The sequence below is a fragment of the Manis javanica genome, chromosome 10, assembly GCF_040802235.1.
Source record: "Manis javanica isolate MJ-LG chromosome 10, MJ_LKY, whole genome shotgun sequence".
In the NCBI taxonomy this organism is placed as follows: Eukaryota; Metazoa; Chordata; class Mammalia; order Pholidota; family Manidae; genus Manis; species Manis javanica.
This window is the reverse complement of record NC_133165.1, coordinates 98,434,490-98,454,563: the sequence shown is the minus strand read 5'-3', so window position 1 is coordinate 98,454,563 and position 20,074 is coordinate 98,434,490. Positions and strand designations below refer to the sequence as shown.

Genomic DNA, 20,074 nt, shown 5'->3' with positions numbered 1-20,074 from the left:
TCCTCCTCTTGTATCATTCCACGGAGTTGCGTGCAAACTGTTGTTATGTTAACAGTCTTACCTGTGATTTAAATGTACAACACCTGTTTGCTGTGTTGTTGCTTTATCAAGGTGGGAGGAGAAGGTGAATAAATAATGGGGTGGGTTAGAGGATTTGCTGAAAGGGGAGAGCTTTTAATTAAGAACTCATAGCTGCATGTTTCCAGTTCACACTATCATCATGTAAAGGTTATTACACTCATCTTCCAAATAGTATTGAAGTCTACATATCCTACACTGGGAGTTTTTTACTATTTTTTTTTAGAGCAATTCACAGGCAGTTGAAATAAAGACTGGAGAGATCATGAAGGTCCAGGTGTTGGAGAAGGAAAAGAAAAGGTCTAAAATAGGCAACCCGAGGAAAACATAATCCCAAACTTAATTGCAGTCAGTTACTGCTTTAACAAATAAAAATTCACATAAATAAAAAAGAGAAAACTCAAGGATGGGTCATAGAACAGAACACTAAAGGAGACACTCCTAGTAAAGTCTTAACAATATCCACAGATGGGGTAGGGGAGCGAGTCATACACAAGTAACTCAGCAACTAGAACAAAGCTGACCCGCAGTGCAGCACAGAGCAGAGCCCGAGAGAGGAGCCAGGCGGGTCTGACCGGCCGCACAGCCCATAAGGAGCCAAGGACTGGCAAGACGGTAGCTTTATTCTTCCTGTGACGGCGGCAACCCATCTCAAGAAGGAAGGCTTCAGGCTCTTGGCCTCAGTGAAAAGGCCTGCGCACTCCTGAGGGACTCTAGAATCTAGAATTTTTTTTGGTTTTTCAAAGCCAATTAGAAACTTCCAGAGGGCAAAGCCTGTGCCTAACACTTTCTAGCATCGGCAGCCACTTCTTATGCCACCTAATGTAAATCCAAACTGCACAGAGAAAATTGGGGTGCCAGTTCTCTTCCCCAAACACACTTGCTACTTAAGCTATTCTTGAAGAACTGTGGTTTTTAACCCTTCGGGGTTTCTGATCCTTTCGAAGAATTTGAGGAAAGCTATGGACTTTCTTTCTCCCCCAGAACACACACCTACACCCAAATTTAGGCATTCTGATCCTAGACGCCTTGAAAATCCTCCTTAAGAAATCCTACAGTGTCAACCCATTTGCCAGGACTGCTATGGAACTTGGTCTCCAACCAAGGTTTTACTTGGTTTTGCAGCTCATGAGACCTTTTTATATTCAGAACTCCTGAGAAAAGTAATTTATCGTAACTCTATTAAGACCAACAAAATCCACATTAGAGAGAATGGCTTTGGGAATCTGCCTATTGTCTAGTTTCAGTTACATCCATTAGAGAACAAAGGACTGAATTTTGAAAAATCAGAATCTTTACCAAGAAAAAGAGAAATCTCCCATATGTAATCTCTACATCTGACTGGAGCCCAGAAAAGACCTGCCAACATGAGCCTTTGCCTTTGACTTTATCGATGCTCACACTAAACCATTACAGTAATAAAACAGGATGAGGCTAACCTCATGGAAAATGATCAGTGAGCTGGTGGGATGGCCTTTTCTCTTAGATGTGTCTTAGCTGCATGTGTGTTAGATGATGCACTGTCATAGCACGTGTGCTCATATTTGTGAGCCAGGATCCTTGAGCACATGCGAATCACATATGACCAAATTGGGTTAAATGTTGAGTCTTCATTATTGCGTTAGGTTTTCTGACTACATCCAAGACAGTCACCATAGCATTTTATCAATTCAAATGAATTCAGATGAAGGAAGCTAGTTGTCATCCATTTATAACTTTTTTTTCTGAAATTTTGTTTAGAATCACACTCAACACTACCTTTTCTCCAGAGATGCAACATTATTCAAAGTATAGGGTACATACCCTATTGGGGGAAATGAAATGTGTGGAGCTGTGTAGTTTGAAAATTCAAACTAAAATTTTCAGTCAAGTTTGAAAACAGAAAAGTCTTTGAAAGATTGCTATGCTTTTTTCTCTTGGAACATAAAACTATGAATTAGTAAGTCATTTATGAATATCTTCATGTTTTATTTTACAATTACTTAGCTTAGGGTATCATTCTAAAAGTAGAATAACTCAAACTTCTTACCTCAAAAAATTAACACAGTGTAGAAAAGAGTGATGCTAATACATATGCAATCATAATAAATAATAAGAGCATTTGTATACACAGAGCACGTCCAAACACATTTGCACATTTACAGCACACGTGTATAAGGTGGACTCAGGCCAGCTGTAGGGAATGAACTTTGCCTACTGCTCATATTACCTCTAGAATAAATGTGATTTTCAGACAGGAGACTGGGGAGAACCTTCCATCACCTTGCGACCACCAAATGAAGCCACAGCCTCAACTCCCGTACAGTACTGGCAACACCACCCGGAAAAGCTCATCTTCCAGTCGTGTGATTACAAAGCTTTTGTAAGTTTCCCTGAATTCAGTATTTTGTTACCAATGGGGCTGGAGGGTATACTTCTGGCTCATTTGCTTTTATGGTGAAAATATGCCAACATGTGCATCACTGTAATTCCTAAAGTGTTCTCCCCTTCTCGTTGTCTTTAAGTAACCTTCTTTACACAGAGAAAATCCCAGTGAACAGAGTTCTATAACCCATTTAACCTCATAAGCTTAGGATCTGTTTTGCCTTCTTATATAGTTGTATGTTTTAAATGAGTTGTGATAAAGCGCAGTCTTAATTGGAAATGAATATAAATGCATATAGCACATGTAGAGACCTCCACTCACTCACCAGTGGTCTCAAAACATTAGTTCTACTGCTTTATATAAATAGCACATTGTTTCATTGTCGTCATTAAGATTATATTATTGGGTATTTTTTAAATAGAAGATGGAGTCAGGTTTAGCTGAGAATTTTGAGTCATATGGATGGGTAAATGTTCAAAAGATACCATCAGTTTGGGGCAGGTGGTGGTTGTCATGACTACAAGCAGAAAAAGTGGCCGAACCATCAGCAGTGCCCTGAAACTGCGTGTCTTAAAAAGAAATGCTTCTATCGAATTTACCGAGTATCATAATTCCTCCAGGTGGTAAAGATACCTCGAGACAAGTGCTGGGCATAGAAGCCACAGGGCATAAATCTGCAAAGAAGTAAAAAGCTAACCTTTGCAAACAATATGGCTTCTCTCTCACTTACCAACTTTACATTTCCCTGTATGGCCCCGGAAGATGACTGGTTAGCCAGAGACGGGTAAGATTTCTCAAGGGAGGAACAACCTAAGACAGGCACAGTCAGGGGGGCCATCAGGTGAGAATTTGGGGATCAACAGAGGTGAGGCTTAGAACCTCACCCCCCCCTGCTTTGAGAGAAATCTTCTGCATCCGTGGATGTTTTATTGCCCTTGTCTAGCTTGGATTAACACATAGTCTACAGGCACACACCTGATCATCTACATTTGCCCTCTTACAGCACTAAACTATGTTTTCTACCTTTATCTTGCATCTACCTACCACTTCAGCATTTTATTAAAAATAAAAATAATAATAATAATAATAAAGGGAGAAATGTGGGATCAACATATAAATCAAGTATAAAAATCAAATGAATATTCATATTTGACCTGATTGTTTATAGTTCATAATGCGTGATCAAAACCGAAAGTTTCTGTGATGAATGCCCTTGTACTGTTCACCATGTAAGAATTTATTCACTATGTAAGAATTCATTCACCATGTAAGAACTTGTTCGTTATGCTTCAGAAGATTGGAGACTGGCAAGAGAGTTAGGCTTGAGATGGATTAATGATTGTACATTGAGCATTGACCCCCCTATACTGAACTTTATTGTTGTTAACAACCATTTGATCAATAAATATGAGAGATGCCCTCTCAAAAAAAAAAAAAAAAAAAGAAATGCTTCAATTAGGTCAAACTTGCCACATAACTTAAGAGATAAGGATTTTGCCAAGATATTTTCCTTAATTTGATTAAGATGTGGGCCTTCTGTTAATCTCATTACAATTTAGGCTTTTTCCCACTTGGGGCTATCTGTACCTCTTTAACTTCTCACTTAAGCACTGTATTTATTTCAGTAGCATAATCTCCCAAAAACTGTAGGATTGAAATGCCTTCATCTTCCTCCAAAGCTCAAACACCAAATCCCTGAGCCCTTCTGAACCTGCCTTTCTTCAGGCCCCTGGCCAAGCCCTCTACTCACATGCTCTTCAAATCAGGGGCCTTCCAGGGCCTGATTCCAACCCCGTTTTTGCAGTGTCAGAGTCTCATCAGTCATGTCAGGAAAATAATGATCTTAATTCACTTTTTTTTTTTTAAAGACACACATGAGAGTCTTTCTTTATTCCTGAGGAAATTAGGGAGGGAAAAATGGCAAAAGGAAGGAACCCTATTGAAGCTTCCAAAGACTGAGGAGGAGTCACTTGATAGAAGGGAGAAATAGGCATTTCACTACAAACTGTTTGCCCCCAGCCGGAACGTGGAGCGTGAGCGGTGTTTTGTCCCCACGCAGTGTTTGATCCCATCAGCTGGGAGCAGACTGCCGCATCTTCCTCCTGCCCCATTCAGCTGTCCGGGGTCAGTGTGCACCAGGGACTCAGCTCTCTGTGCTTTGAGCCAGCCGAGAATGACAGCCTCCCTCCCCGCACACTCCCACCCTGGTCCCTCCTGCCCTCACCCTCCTCTCAGGTGGACGGACCACACGTCCCACAGCTGCGAATGAAAAAGGTCCAGAACGCCTGAGAACAGCCTAACGTTAATTACCTATGCAGCCAGCTAAGCCCAAATGGGGTACATGTTGCTTAGCTTCTCAGCTGTCTCAGAACCCTGTAATTACATAGATAGTAGTGTGATTTATTTTTGCAGACATTGCTGCCTCCAAAAAAAAGGAGAAAACATTTTTAGATGCCCCCGTTTTGCAGTTAAATATGATTTGAAAGATGGCATCTTTAGAAAATGCTGCAGTTTTATTATAAAGAGCAATTTACAGCTCTCAGAACTGTAGTTAATTCTGTTGCATTCTCTCTGTAAACGCATTTGTTTGTTAGGATTAGTTACGGTTAGTTTTTTAAAGTTATGTGACCACTTACAGCTAGGAAATCTAACCAGTAGTACCTCCACAATTTGTTTTTGAATTACTACTCATATTTCTACTCTCTTTTTCATTAAGCATTGAATTTTTGTGTGTGTTTTAGTATTTAGGTTCTATGCTGATAAAAGAGCTCAGGGGGACAGAATCAACCCAAGATGCTTGTGCAAAAATGCGGGTGAGTTTGCCAAATGATTTTATTTCTAATCACTGAAATACTAAATACTGGGTGTGGATACAAATTGCCGCTTTTCAAATTATGATTTTCTTCATCTGTTGGTTTGCTTAATCACATTGGTGTTACATAAAAAGGTGTTTGGGCTTTGTTCATGTTTATACTTGAGCTTATCTCACTGTCATTTGAGGTGATGTCTATTTGATGTGTATTTAAACCATTTTACATATACTCACATTCTTAAAGATTTAAAGTTAATTGTGTACACATAGATCATTCTCCAGATTAAGAGAAAATTCTCTTTAGTTTATTGCAGGAAAATGTTTTAAGTTACCCACTTTACAGTCTGAGAATATTTACTGAAAAGACTGCCAATTAACTAAAAATTAGCAAATGCAGAATTTTGAGAGCATATTGTATAAGGCTGATCATCTCTGTGAGCTTCTTAATTATTTTTGTTTAGTATAAAAAAGTTCAGCTCTGAGTTGAGCCAAATAGGACAACAAATATTGACAAAAATGGCAATTCCAAATGTCTGAGATTGTTGGCTGCTGGCCTTCTGAGGCTTTATTAGCCAAACCAAATCTCACTCATACTGCAGACCCACTTTGTCCTTTTCTTTCAAGTGTCCCTTATTCTTTCTTCCTCCATAGCAGGTGGATAGAGGTTATAACAATATCAAACTCACAGTACAAATTAAGAACATGAGACTTATTCCATATAGCAACTAATTAGAGTCAAATTTAAGGTCATTGGCAAGTGAACCCTAACTTTTATTTGTGGCCGGGATACCCTCTCACTTATTTTATGTGAGCAACTTTTAGTGGGAATATTTACAAGCATATCCTTGAACTAAAACAGTTATGCAGGAAACGTAGTTTTTCACTGCTTATGGAAGCTAACGATATGTGACTCTTCATGAAGTTAGGACCTCAGTTTGTGATCGCCACTTTAATATTTTCATCAAATCAATAACAGAAAGACAGAAACAGTTATCCCATTAGATGTAGTTATACTTAAATTGTCAGTACCAATGAATCTTTATTCCAGGTACTGGGTTTAGATGTGAAAAGCTCTGACATATGTCAGGAGCTGTACGTTCTAGTTCTGTACAGTTTACTCGCCAAGGAGCCACTTGGTAGTCGTATGAAAATCACTGCTACCATTTGCTCAGTAGATACAAAGCACCTGCTTTCTGTGCTGAGTAATCTGCATGTTTATCTCATTTAATCTTTAAAACAAACCGATGAGACCAGAACAATTATTATCCCCACTTTATGGATGAAGAAACTAAGGCTTAGAGAGGTTAAATAACTTTCTCAAGATTGCAGAGAGAGGAGCTTGCCAACCCGGGCTGGGAACTCAGGCCTGTCTGATCCAGAGCCAAGCATTTAACTACTACATTCCCCCACCTCTCCTGGGCCTCATTTTCTGCCTTAGAAAATAAGAACATGGACTAGAGGCCCTTTAGTGTTCCTCCTGGCTTTATAATTCTGGGACTTTTATATTCTAAATATATATCTGATCTAAATTATGTCACCAGTGAACAATAAGAAAATAAGAAGGTTTTTCAATCATCAAGCCTCATAATAATTTTAGAGCTATTCATGCACATATCTAAGAAATTAATTAGGCACCTCTGATTTAATACTATTAGTTCAATTATCGGAGTCCAGCTCCTTCAATGCTGTAATCACATAGCACCATTTAAAATACACCAGATCTGTGATTTGAATTTCAGTCAATTTCTTGAAATGATGTGGATCTGAAATTCCATTTCGATAGCAATAGCAAAGCTATTTTAATAGGCTCAGTGGAGAATAATTTACTTAAATACTTGTCAGTTGCTTAAAATGAAACAGAAAATGCCATCTATTTAGAAGCTATTCTTCTGTTCTTTGGGGCATTTTTCTGGTTTGCCGCCCTTGATGTTATTTTGGGTAGTCTACATGAAAATAGGAACTTTATTGCTTCTTAGAATATCACAAACCATCATTTCCCATCCTGATTAAATAAATATCAAATCTTTGAAACAGTAGCTTAAGTTGCACTCAGTGGATTCATGAGAGCTTTTCAGAACCAGAAGCGCAAGCTTAGTCTGTTATCTGTGACTATTGTATCGTGAACTGGAGCTCTCACCAGCTAAAAGTGGTATGGATCTCAGCTTGCAGTTAATTTTCAGTTTGAACTTCAAATTGCTGTTTTCTCTCTTTTCAATATGGTGGCAATTCAGTATAATGAATCTCCCCAGGGAAAACACTTTAGGGCCCAGATGATCTTAAAATTTGACATGCAATAACCACCTAGCCAAGGTATTGCCGATTAAAATGTTACTTGGTTTACTCTTTCAATTAAAAGTTTTCCACCATCAATATGCATTTCAGCTGAAACTGAAATTTCTTTCCCAGTAAGAAGTAAATCACTGGGGTCCCTTATTCTGAGAAATAGGTACTTAAATGTCCTTTGTACAAAGATGGCTAAGATTTGGCCCCTGTTCACTGCGTTCACGATCCAGGGAAGGAGTCCAATAGGTTAACATTTTATTACCCCAAAGCAGCAGAAGTATCATCACAGAGGCCATCAAGATGCCATCAACCTGAGGGATCAGAGATGATCCTAAAAATGACATCGGCATGGTCTCCTATAATCAGCTTATGAAGACTAATAACACTAAACCCCTGGGAGCTGAGGCCGCCAGGTCCTGTGCAAGTGCTTATGTACACAATTCATTTAATCAAGAGGTGAATATTGCTGTTCTTCACATGGGGGGAAACAAAGACCAAGGAAAGTTTAGTCACTTGACCAATGTCATCCACCAAGGGGTGGGACCAGGATTTGAACCCAGGCCGTCTAATTCCACCACCCACACTGTGAACCCTAAGCTCTACCACCACTCTAATGAGCCGGTAGAACATTTGTTATACTGAGTTTTTAAAGAACTGAGAAGGTAGATCATTTATGTTCATAAAGAAATAGCTTTAGGAACCCTTCAAAGAGTCTGTAAGATTAGTACTGGCTAAATTAAACCATTTACATATAGACACGTAGTAATTTGGACTACATTCCAATGTGATAACATAAAAAAAAATGGCAGGAGAGTCTTCATTGCATTCTTAGTGGCTGTAAAATGATTTTTTTCCCATCACACTTATTTTAACACATTTACTTTGCCCCAATAGAAACTAAATACAGTTTTTCCTTGTCAAACACATTTGGAGTGTTTGATAGTCACAATTAGTTAATTTCTAAGTTTATCTAAACCTGTTTATTCATCTGTAAAATCCCCTCTCTGAAATAAAGATAATTCTGCAGTAATCTCCTGGTGTTTTATTATACACATATTATTTCAATTTAAAATGTGCTACAATAAGCTAACATATGAGATGATAGTAATTCACACCAATTCCACAATATGGAATCACTTTGTTCAGGTTAACCAGCCTTTTTTTTCTTCCAACTGTCTTAAGATTTTTTAAATACTTTGTAGAACAGTTTCAGGTTCACAGAAAATCTGAGCATAAAGCACAGAGAGTTGTCATGTACATGCTCTGTCCACCATCCGCCCCCACCCAGGCTCCCTTATATTAACGTCTTGCAGTAGTGTGGTGCATTTGCCACAATTAGGAACCAATATTAATATGTTGTCATTAACTAAAGCCTGTGGTTTGCATTAGAGCTCATTCTTTGTGCTATGCGATGCTTTGGGTTTTGACAAATGCATGTCTTGTATCCACCATTCCAAGATCATGCAGAATAGTTTCAGCTCTTAAACATCCCCTGTGTGCCACCTATTCATCTCTTCTCTGCCCTGCCCCTAACTTCTGGCCACCAATGACCTTTTTACTGCCTCTCCAGTTTTGTCTTTTCCAGAATGTCATGTAATTGGAACCATGCAATATGTAGCCTTTCCAGACTGGCTTCTGTCACTTAGCAGTATGCACTGAAGGTTCTTCCCTGTCTTGTGGCTTAATAGCTCATTTCTTTTTATCACTGAATAATACCCCATTGTATGGCTGTGCCACCGTTTGTTTATCCATTCACCTATTGAAGGCCATGTTGGTTATTACGTCCACGTTTTGGCAATCACGAATAGAGCTGCTATAATAAACATTGATAGGCAGGTTTCATCTTAAGTTTTGTTTTCCCTGGGTCCAAGCCCTCTTAAAATGATCTTCTGAATTGTGTTTAGTGAAGAAGAATCAGTAGGAACTTGCCTTAAACCCTGCTAATTTTTATAAGTAAAATTGCAATGTTTGCCTTATCCGTTAGTTTTCTTTAATAAGAGCCCAAGAGATTGATATGCCCTGATAGGCACATTTTTAGGAAGAATGATTTCTATCAATTATTGTGCTCCTTACTTAGGACAACTTGGCTGCTTATTTCCTTTACCATGACAGGTTTACAGGCACTTCTATTTAAAATTACAATCTAAAAACACATATTAGTAATGCGTGAAGAGTTGTGAATGGTACGTTTAATCGGTGCGTGCTCACTTAGTGCCGCCTCCTATGGTGCTGGTTGGTTTCCAGCTCTATGTGCGCTCTAAAAGTGCTCGCAGAGACAGGCTTCATCTCTGAAAGGATTTCTGAGGGGAAGCATTAGCTCTGGGGTCCTGAATACGATGGCCCCTAATTTGTTCCGCAGAGCATACGGTACCTTCCCTCCGTCATCCCACACATCACACTGTGTAAACGTCCACTTGCTTATGGCCTGTGCCCCTTAGGGAGCAGGAAACCTGTGCACCGCATCCTGGAGCCTGCTGTATAACAGCTGCCTCACAAAGTGGTTGTGAGAGCTCAATAAAGTAATGCCTGTGAAGGGTCTAGGTCAGTAAAACCTTAAAACGTGCTGACCTCTTCCTGCCAATGTTCGAAAAACAAGCAAATTGTTGGATAGATTTGCTTTGGATCGTTTCATCTGTTTTTTCCCAGCTATGGTGCCCAGCGCCCCAGTCATTCATTCCCTGGGACAAGAATATGCAAAAACATGGGAATCCTTTACTCTTATTTCCAGTTTTTTAAAGTCCATCACCAAAAAGGAGAGAAAATGATGGGAAACTAGGTAAAATGGTATATGTAATTTTTCAGTTTTATATGTTGGGGAGGTAATTCTTTCCTAAACAGATTGGGAGTTGCCTCTTAAAAAAATGTGTCCACAGTACTGAACTTTATAAAGCAATAAATACATTGCTTGGGCCTTTCAGTGCTCACCTTGGTATGCGTAGCTCCCACCTCAAAGATTCTAAGTCATACCATGTTTGGTGAAATGAGGGATTTGCTCTGGCCAGATGAGGTTCTACGATTCCATTGTGCCTTCTAGGTTTACACATAGCCCATCCCCCAGCCCTGAATTATGCCCGAGGGTATCATTATCACTAACACAGTTCCCTATCACTTCCCTAATTAAGTATACCATTAGGAAGCATATGCTACTCTACAAACTAGACCATTGTATTCAATTTAATACTGTGCAATCTAACTTTTGCTAATCCCTAAGATAGAAATCTGCCTTCCTGATATAGAAAAGGAAATATTTTAAAATTATCTTCAAGTCAAGAATAAGCAAATCTTCCAGGGCATTTTGGGTTTTGGAACCTTTATCTCCCAAAGGGGTTAGAAAGTTTTGCCACAGTTCAGACTTCTTATTGAGTCTATTTCCCTTAACTTTTTTGTATCAGTTTTAAACTTCCCATCTGGAAGTAGTTCTGAAGTTGAATTTTCAAATATATAGATTTCCCAATAATTGTCTGTGTCTTGGTTGAAGTGTGCAGACTATCTTTTTTCCATGGTTATCAGGAATGAAATTAATGGTGGAAAATGGATTGGAAAGCTTGAAAAAAAGTTAGAATTCAATGGAAATGTTAAATGAAGGAGCCTCTTTCCTTTTTCATAGAAGAGAAGTCTAGGGAAACTAAAGCCATGTTTTGTTCTTCTCTCCTTATATAAGTAAGTCCCTTCCCTGAGGAATTGTCATTTTCAGAAATTATTTCAGGGACAACTTTTTAGGAACTAGGCTAGAAAAAACAACTTTTTAAAAAGTTTCTATTGCCCAAATTTCAGGGAAGAATCAAATATTTTATTTTTCACTCTCCCCCCAATACCTCCCAAGCCAGGTCAACACAGGTCTAAGCCCATAGATGTGTGGGTGGTGTGGGTGTATGTGTGTTAAGATAGCGATACACACAGAGACAGCCGCATCTCCAGGTCCTTACTGCAGTTTGCTCAGGTATACTTTCTGCTTTGTGGATGTTTTCCCAAGGGTCTATCCAGCAGAGTCCCTGCCATGTCCCCCTACATCACCTTCATACCCCAGTTCCCTTTATTTTTATTTTTGTTTTTACTGCTCTTCTTACTGGCTTTTCTCCCATATAACCGAAACATTTCACAAGCCCCTTCTGACTTTAATGCCCACTTGTCTTAAGCTTTCTTTCTAAACATGTTGAGCCCACTGTCATGGGTCCGGAGAGATTGCTCTGCTGAATCTTCATGTGGCAGCCACCATTTCACTGCCCTCCCTAGCATGCAGGCCAAAGGTTATTCAGTTACGTTCACAGATTTGGATTCTATTTCTGCTCTTTCTGCCAGTAGAGTGCCGTGCCTTGGAAAGCTAAGTGAAAACATCCATCCTCAGAATAATGGTAATAGCTAAGATGTTCACTGCATGCCAGCCACTGATTTATATAATCCTCACAAAGCTACAAAACGGATGCTCTAGTAACATATCCATTTTACAGATGAAGTAACTAAAACAGAGAGGTTAAATACCTAGGCACACAGCTCACAAGGGGTGGAGCTAAGACAGGTATCCAAACATACCCTCCTCTCCTCTTATCCAGTGTACTGGGACCTTGTCGGTGGGTCCCTTCATAAGTCCAAGATGACCGCACACACAGACACACACACACACTCTTTAGTTGTACTTAGAAATGATGGATTGAAGTCAGTCTGTTTTTTCACACATTTACAGTTGGCTTTTTTAAACTAAAAAAATCATAAATTTTTTAAACTACATTTTCTTATTACAAAAGTAACACACATTCATTGTTATCCAATTTTAAAAGAGAAATATGGAAGAGAAAGAAAAGCAACTGTAAGTTAACCACCCAGGTGGTAAGCACCTCCACTAACACCTTGTCCGTATGTTATCCTCCAGCCTGATGATTTATGCATTCATAGGCATCACTTTTCTACAGAGGATCAGAAAAATCTGCCTACTGTTTTAAAATCTACTTTAAACACATCCAACGATATATTTTGAAATATTTTTATTCCAATAAATTTTCACCCCCAATTTTACTTGCAATGGTCGAACAATATTCCAACCCATAACTGAACCAAACTTATTAAACCAGTTCCCTTTGTTGTTCATTTGGTCATTTCCAGTTGTTTCAAATTATAACCAATATTGTGGGTAACATCCCTCTGCCCCAATCTTTTGCAACTGATCTGGTTATATCCTTAGAATAAGTCACTAAATGTTAAAGTGCATCACACCTTGACACTCTGGGTAGGTATTCCCAAGCTGGCTTCCAAAGAAGTCTTTCCAGTTGACATTCTCAGAAGCGGCACACAAAATTGTTCATGTTTGCTTGTCATATCTCGCAGGGGCATATACTCATTACCTTGATGTATGTGCTCCTAGTTGCAGGAGAGCTCAGGAACTTTTGTGAGAAACCACACATCTTCCGCATGACCCGGGGGTTCATCAGCTGTATCTGATCAGCATCTATTCTGGATGTAACTCAAGACTCTGTCTTTATGACCTGGACTCTTTATTTTATATAAAAAATGTTTTATGCTTGCATTGCCCTGTGAAACTATGGAAGAATTAAATGCTTCTTGTTAATCATTCTGAAGACCAAGAGCTGCAGCTATGTATAACTAAGGGGTTTTGGAAACCACTTGTCAAGTGGAGAATAGTGTATTTTGATAAATTAACCTCTGTCTGAATTAATGGAGAATGCAGTACAACAGTTTACATGCAGAGCAGCAGAGGACAGTTCTGAATAGTAACTTTCAATCAAACTGCATTTGCGGAGCAGAAGGTCTCCAAGTGTGGTCCCTGGACTGGCAGTACCAGCAGCATCTGGAAACTTGTTAGAAATGCAAAATCTTGGGCCCTATCTTCAACTTCCTGTCTTAGTCCATTCAGGCTGCTGTGAATGAAATGAAATGAAAATACAATATCCTGGGAGACATTTATTACTCACACTTCTGAAAGCTGGCAAGTCCAAGATTGGGCACTGGCAGATTTGGTGTCCAGCCAGACGCTCAGGTTGATAGACAGCCGTCTTCACGGTGGCCTCACTTGGTGGAAGGGACAGGGGAGCTTCTCAGGCCTTTTACAAGCACACTAACCTCATTCATGAGGGCTCCACCTCCACCCTCATGACCCAAGCACCTGCCCAACGCCCCACCTCCTAATATGCTGGATGTTAGGATTTAACAATACTTTGAGGGGAGCACAAACAATCAGTTCCTAATTACGAATAGAAACTCTAGGGGCGGGGCCCAGTAGTCTGTTATTAACCAAGCTCTCCATGTGATTCGAAGGTTCTTGAAAGTGTGAAACCGATTACCTTGGTCCACTGGGCATTCCAGTAAGGCTGCTGTGGTAGAATCATCCTGACATGGTGCCCAGAAACCAGCAGCACAAGAGGAACAAAGATAGAGGGCATCACTTTGTGCCACACTGGCATCGACTGGGGCTGACTTCCACTGGCAGTGCAAGAGCCGCGCATCACCGGGGGAATGGTCTGGATGGCCGCTTGCCTGCCATCTCTTCTTGTCACATGGTCTTTAGGCTCTGCGTTCACCCAGCCTTTGTGTCAGAGTTCTTATGACCAGAAAAGCCCTTGAGATCATTTAGCCTCATTTCCCAGCCAAATGAGACTTACCCCTAAGTCATTAGTGACAGATGAGAGTCCAAACTATTTTCAAAGACATCCATAGAGAGGAACTTCCCAGCCGCCCTTAGTAATCATCTGCCCGCTCAGGAAGTCTTTCCCTCTTATCTTAGTGCTGGTAGCCTGGGCCAGTTTCCTGTCACAAAAATGAAAATCTAACCCTTCTCTTCTTCAGGCAGAAAAATGACAAGATCTGTGAAGCTTTTCCACCCCATAGGAATCTCTTGGTGGATCTCTCATCACATCTGTGGTTCTCCTGCCCGTTCTTCCAGAGCTTCAGGGCCCGGCCCTGGGAATCCGGGCTCTCTGATGAATTTGCTGAGCTCTCTGTGCACTGAGAGACTGGTACTGCGGTTCTTTATAAAACTGGCTTCATGCTTCTTCCCAAACATTCATTCATTTGCCCATTCATTTAATTGTCATGGATTTCAGCAGTTGTTAGCATGAACCCTGGGAAATGGCTGATATTTAGCCATTTTGAGCCTGTAAAAATGGTAATCACATAGGATTTCACCTAAGACCATGTGTTAGTCATTATGGAGGAGTCAGATCACTAGGATGTGGGCTGTCCTCAAGGAACTCCCTGTGTAATAAGGGAAGCCAGCAACCCCAAGACCCAGGGCAGGAGACTCAGAGAAAGGCAGAGGTTCCCAGGGTGGGCAGAGGAGCAAGAGGAAAGCCCTCGCATCGCGTTGGGAAGCTGACGACGCTTCCCCTAGAAAGTGACACATAAACCGCGTTCTGAAGGGTAAGAGTTCACGTCCAATGGCTGCTTTGAGGTTTGTTCTTTATCTGTTATGATCCCTGCAACATAGTCCCTGTCTGCAGAACGACCGCAAAGGGGGTGTGGCTCAGGGGTAGAGCATTTGACTGCAGAATGGCCACAGTAACACTTGTTTTGTGTATTTTTTAAATCATTTGAAAGTCATATAGGGCTACCAAACATAATTGTTTGATCCTTTTTAATTTACTTGCTGAAACTGAATATAATAATTAAGCTTTGAAACTAAGGGAAATATTATATGGCAAAATTAATAGTTATAACTCAGCACTGAATATCTAACTAGAAAGCACCCTGCAGTAGCCATGTGTACGTTAAAAATATACCGTAAATTGGATGGCACACCATCTGGAAATCTATTCCCCAGTCTGTGCTTAAAATACACTGGAAATGATCAGGTACTGTAACAGTGAAGGTCAGTGACATCCTCCCCATGCACTGCCTCACTCTCTTCCCTCTGTGTGCTGATTATGGGGCACAAATTAGGAGCATAAACGTCACTCCAGACTCAAACCCAACATTACAGCTCACAGCTGAAGTGCTCCCGGCTGCAAACTTCCTGGGTCTCATTCACACTTGGGAAAGTCATGCTCTGAGATCAGAAGGTCCCTGGCATCTCTAAAGAATGTTCTCATACTGCTGATTCTGCATTAGAAAAGCAGAAACTATTTCTTTTCAGAGAATGCCTTAAGGCTAAAGCAAAAACACCCTTGTGACTTCATACCAAGATTCCAGGCAGTTCATAATCTATCATTGAAAAGGGGAAGAAAAAGATGGTTACTTTCCTTGGTGAATCCAGAAATCCCTCCCTGAAAAATAATTACTCTGAAAGTGTTCAGCTCCTTTACCTATTAAGAATAATATTTCAGGTGTCCACCTCCAGATATGAAATTACGATCCCTATTCTGTGTAATGTTGACAGGCAGAAACCCAAGTGGGAACCACAAGGCTCCCTTTGATTTTAAAGATTCACAAGTACATTTTATTTTAAGTTTCAGAAATGTAACATCTCTGTATAACTAAATACTGTTTCTCTTGGAATAATAAAAGGACGATCATCTTAATTTGGGAAATTGTGAACAAAATACAATTGAATGCCATTATAAACGCCGTTAGCAGGAGAGCAAGATGCTGTAAAGGTTACATTAATTTTGGGCCTAACCCATGAGTATTCCAGCTGCTTTACAAATCAGTCTCTCCTGCAAAGCAGGCGCTGGAGGAGAAGGAATGTGATGTGTGATGGCTCTGGAAAGCCTTATGAATTCTGCAAAGAGCACGGCTTAGAAAAAAAACAACTAAAAACAAATAGCATAAGGCTTGCCCTGAGCATTTAACTGGGGAAATGGACATGAAGAAAAGAATTCTGTTTATACAAATAATAAGGCTTGGTTTTTAACATACGTACACATATGGGTGTATTAACTATCCAGAAACCTAGCAAAGTATGCAGACAGGTCATAAAAACCAGTGTTGCTTGACAGCCAGTGCTTTGAGCAGTGATGTCCATACTAGGTGCCCCGCGTCCCTGGGAAGGAGGAGAAAATGGTGATTGCAACACCGAAGAGGACATGGGGCAGGGGACTTGGATGCATGGCATTGTTTTGAAGCTCCGCACGCACAGATATCTGTAAAGCTTCATAAGTGGGCACTTACTGGATTGCCTGCCTCCCCGATTAGTCTCCCTGAAGACTCAGCATATTTGCCTTCTTTCTATGCATTTTCATCTTCCGCTAAAATTACGTATGAAAAGACATCTTTGAAAGCTCTGTCAAAGTACACCATCAGAAAATCCCCTTAAAAAGAGGTTGGATTCTTCTCTCTTGTCAAAGTTGCAGTGCCTGGAAGGAGGAGCATTGCCTCGAAGACCTCCCACTGTCCCTGTGAACCCTGTGGCCAGCCGGGGCCCTTCTTCTCAAGGCACTAGGTTGGGGTGGGGGGATAATGTGCTTTGGGCTCCAGGTTGGAATGTGGGACCACCCCCAACACTGCCATTCACAACCCACATCATCGGCACCCACAGAAGACAAAGACATTACCATCCTTTATTTTTTTTTTCTTCTTTGTTAGGCTTGGCTGAGCATACGATGTGGCATCTTTGTATCGGGACAGAAATCCCCATGGATGCCTGCATGTCAGCCTCTGAGCCCATGCCCTGACCTGTCTGTTGTTCCAGGCCTCCACTCCCTTTCAGACACTCATTGCACAACTCACTGTGTTCTTTTCTCTGCTGCGTCCATCCTCCTGAAGTTGCTCTTCATCAAATCAGCCGCACATTTTTTTAGTCACTAAAGCCACGGATTTCAGTGAAGTAACCCAATAAGAGCAGCAGTTCTTATGTGTGCCAGGCACTGTGCTAGGCACAAACTCTTGGGCCTTTTCGTCCTCACGGCATCAGGCGCTGCACCCAACCTTTAAGGAATCCTCTCCTTGATTTCAGTGATACCTGCCCTCCTCCTGCTTCCAACCAGCATCACTATCTTTCTGCAACGGGATCTGACTGTGCCCATCCCGACCCAGAAGTTTCCAGTGGATCCGAGCCTGGCAGAGTAAATCGCCTCCTCTTGCACCCATTACCCAAACCCACCACGTTATTTCTCATTTCCAGGCATGTGTGTATGTGTATGTTGATTCTGCTGCTAAAACAGCTTCTTTTGTTCCCTTTTGCCACCTGGAAAATTCCTACTCGTCTTTGAAGAGCCAATTCAATCACCCCTAGTCAGTGTTGTTGAGGGAATGAATGATGAATGAATGAAGACGTATCCCACTCACGGAGTGAGGCTCTCCCTGCCCAGCACCCTGGAGGTGCTCGGTTCCTCTCTCTGTCGCACTTGTCAGCAGTTGTGTTGTAGCTGTTCTGTGGATAAGAGCAGCCAGGAGTGGGGACGTGTAGCTCCCGCACTGCCTCTTCCTGTCCACCCACGGCAGACATTGTTCCCAGCCCTCTTTCCCGCTGAGCGCAGACACGGGCTCAGAATCCTTCTAAACACAGCCCTTCAGGCAGCCCCTTCTCAGACAAGTCTGCGTACCATCTGAGGTTTGTCTGACGCCCTCTGAAGCCGACTCCGAGTCTTTCCAGCACAGTGGACTGCCTGTCGCTCCTCGATGGCTGAATGAATGATAAATGGGTTTTTGTGTTTTCTCTTTGGGCTTTTTCTTAATGCTAAATTAAGTGTGAGTACTTTAATCTTACATTAACTGCACATTGTTTCATATTATGAAATCCACTGTTACTCTTAGCAAAGAATTCTTCACTCACACTGTTCCATCCACCAGACCATTGCCTGTACCCACGATTGCCCCTCTCTCTATGAAATTCAGCCCACTGCTTGGCCTTCAAACCAGCACTCTGCATAAACATTTCTTCTAGCTTCTCCTTTGATTTATCTTGCACATTTTCAGGAGTTGGTTGGACAAAGCATTCAAAAGATGGAAGTATCCAACCTGCGCTCCAATTTCCATCTCTTGGCAATCACAGAGGAAAACTGGCCAGTCTGGGTAATTTTAAAACTACCTAAAAAGAACTTCAAGAGAGCTGCTTTTTTCTCTACTCTATGGAACATTTAATAAATATTAAATGGTAATACTCTTAGTAATCCATTCTCTTCTGCTTTGAAACAGGTATAGTGGCTATCAGAAAGATGTGTCGGAACAGTTAGGGAAGTATGAAACTCCTTTTCTGTGGCTCAAGTGAAAAATGAATATAATTATCATTAGTGAGTTCAGTGAGTCTCTTTCACACTATCCAACTAAGAGCCTTCCTTAATTCTGGTCACATTTCAGAATTTAAAAATGGAAAATTGGGTAATATAAATAAAACCAAGAAAGTTCTCCCAATTCCCTTACTACACATAAGACAGCTGGTTGTGCAAGGCTTGAAGCAGAAAGTTCTTATGTGTCACTTATAAGACTGTGCATTGCAGTAAACAGAATGATGAGAAAGCAGAGAAAGAGAAGGAAAGACCAGGTCCATAAAAGCCTGCAGCAATTTCTAAAATCACAGTCTGACCACATCTTACATAGATCTATAAAGCCTAGTCTCCATTTACCGTTTAATGAATTTATGCTTTGGATTATGAAAATCGTTTTTCCTCTCACCTTTTTATGTCTTTTCTCTCCTGTTATGTTCCCACCTGTCCTATCTGGAAAATCCATCAGGCTAACTGTCAGGTAGGTTCTTCTTGATGTTTAATGTGGAAATGAAGTAAACGGACCATTGGTGACCCCTGTGATGAGTGATGAAAGGAGACCGCAAAGGCACACACTGAATCACAGAGCTTTTTGCAGATGCCTAGAAATGTAGAGGGAGAACATGTATCGTAAGAACTTAGCCTAAGAGAATATAACAGCTCTAAATGATGAAGTAGGTTACCTGGACTATCCCATTTTGCTGTGGCTCAAAATACAGACTGTTCCCCTAGGGCTTAATTGCTATGGAGTGGTATTCTATCCAGTGTGGTCACAAGTGATGCCGCTGTAAATATAGTCTCAGCTTTTGCAGATTTGGTCAGGTTCAAGAAAAATTCATAATGATGTATTTTAAATCCCTATTGTAAGTATGTATTCAGACATACCTTGTGCCTTTGAAGAAGACGAGTAATTAGGGAGAAGGGGGAGTGCTGGCGTATCTTTTGTTGATGCTAAATTCACCCTAGGAGTTAAGTCTGATGTGGTTTAACTGTAGCCGCAGGCTGGTCGCCTGGAATCGCAGTCGGAGGCAGAGCTGTTTGCCTCTCCTTTTGGGGTCAGGGGAGAGAGTCCTTCACCCACATGCAGCAGCAGTGCAAGCTCTTTTAGATCCCCAAGCGCAAGACAGACACTTGGTAAGCCCAAACCACAGCTAAACCCAAGAGAAGAGAGACATACACTTGAATTAGAGTGTGTTTAGTGTGTTTGGTGTGTGCGTGTGTGTTGTTTTTAACTTGAGCTCATTTTCATCTTTCAAGAGGAAAAAATCATGTGCTTCAGTTGCCATGCAACACAAACTGCTCCAACAGCTTTCTAATTTTAATTTCAGAAGTCTACAGAGCAAATGAAGAAGGTCCCTACTATTATCCTTTCCGTCTCTTATAAAGGAGTCAAATTTATTGATGCGACAAATAAGGTGGGTACTGTACCTCTCTTTGGTCTAGACACCA

General features: G+C 40.9%; 1 protein-coding gene across 18 annotated transcripts in view; it reads left to right on the top strand.

The window, feature by feature from the left end:
• ANKS1B (ankyrin repeat and sterile alpha motif domain containing 1B) overlaps window positions 1–20,074 on the top strand; it is a 995,298-nt gene that overhangs the window by 944,485 nt on the left and 30,739 nt on the right. For 17 of the 18 annotated variants that reach the window (XM_073213673.1, XM_073213674.1, XM_073213669.1 and 14 more), the window contains 4 exons: window positions 2,312–2,440; window positions 5,185–5,256; window positions 19,095–19,106; window positions 19,954–20,040. In XM_073213673.1, coding sequence (XP_073069774.1) covers window positions 2,312–2,440; window positions 5,185–5,256; window positions 19,095–19,106; window positions 19,954–20,040 — 300 coding nt within the window. Of the gene's footprint in view, window positions 1–2,311; window positions 2,441–5,184; window positions 5,257–18,338; window positions 18,519–19,094; window positions 19,107–19,953; window positions 20,041–20,074 lie in introns of those variants that run through there. The other variant, XM_073213679.1, reaches the window with a different exon arrangement.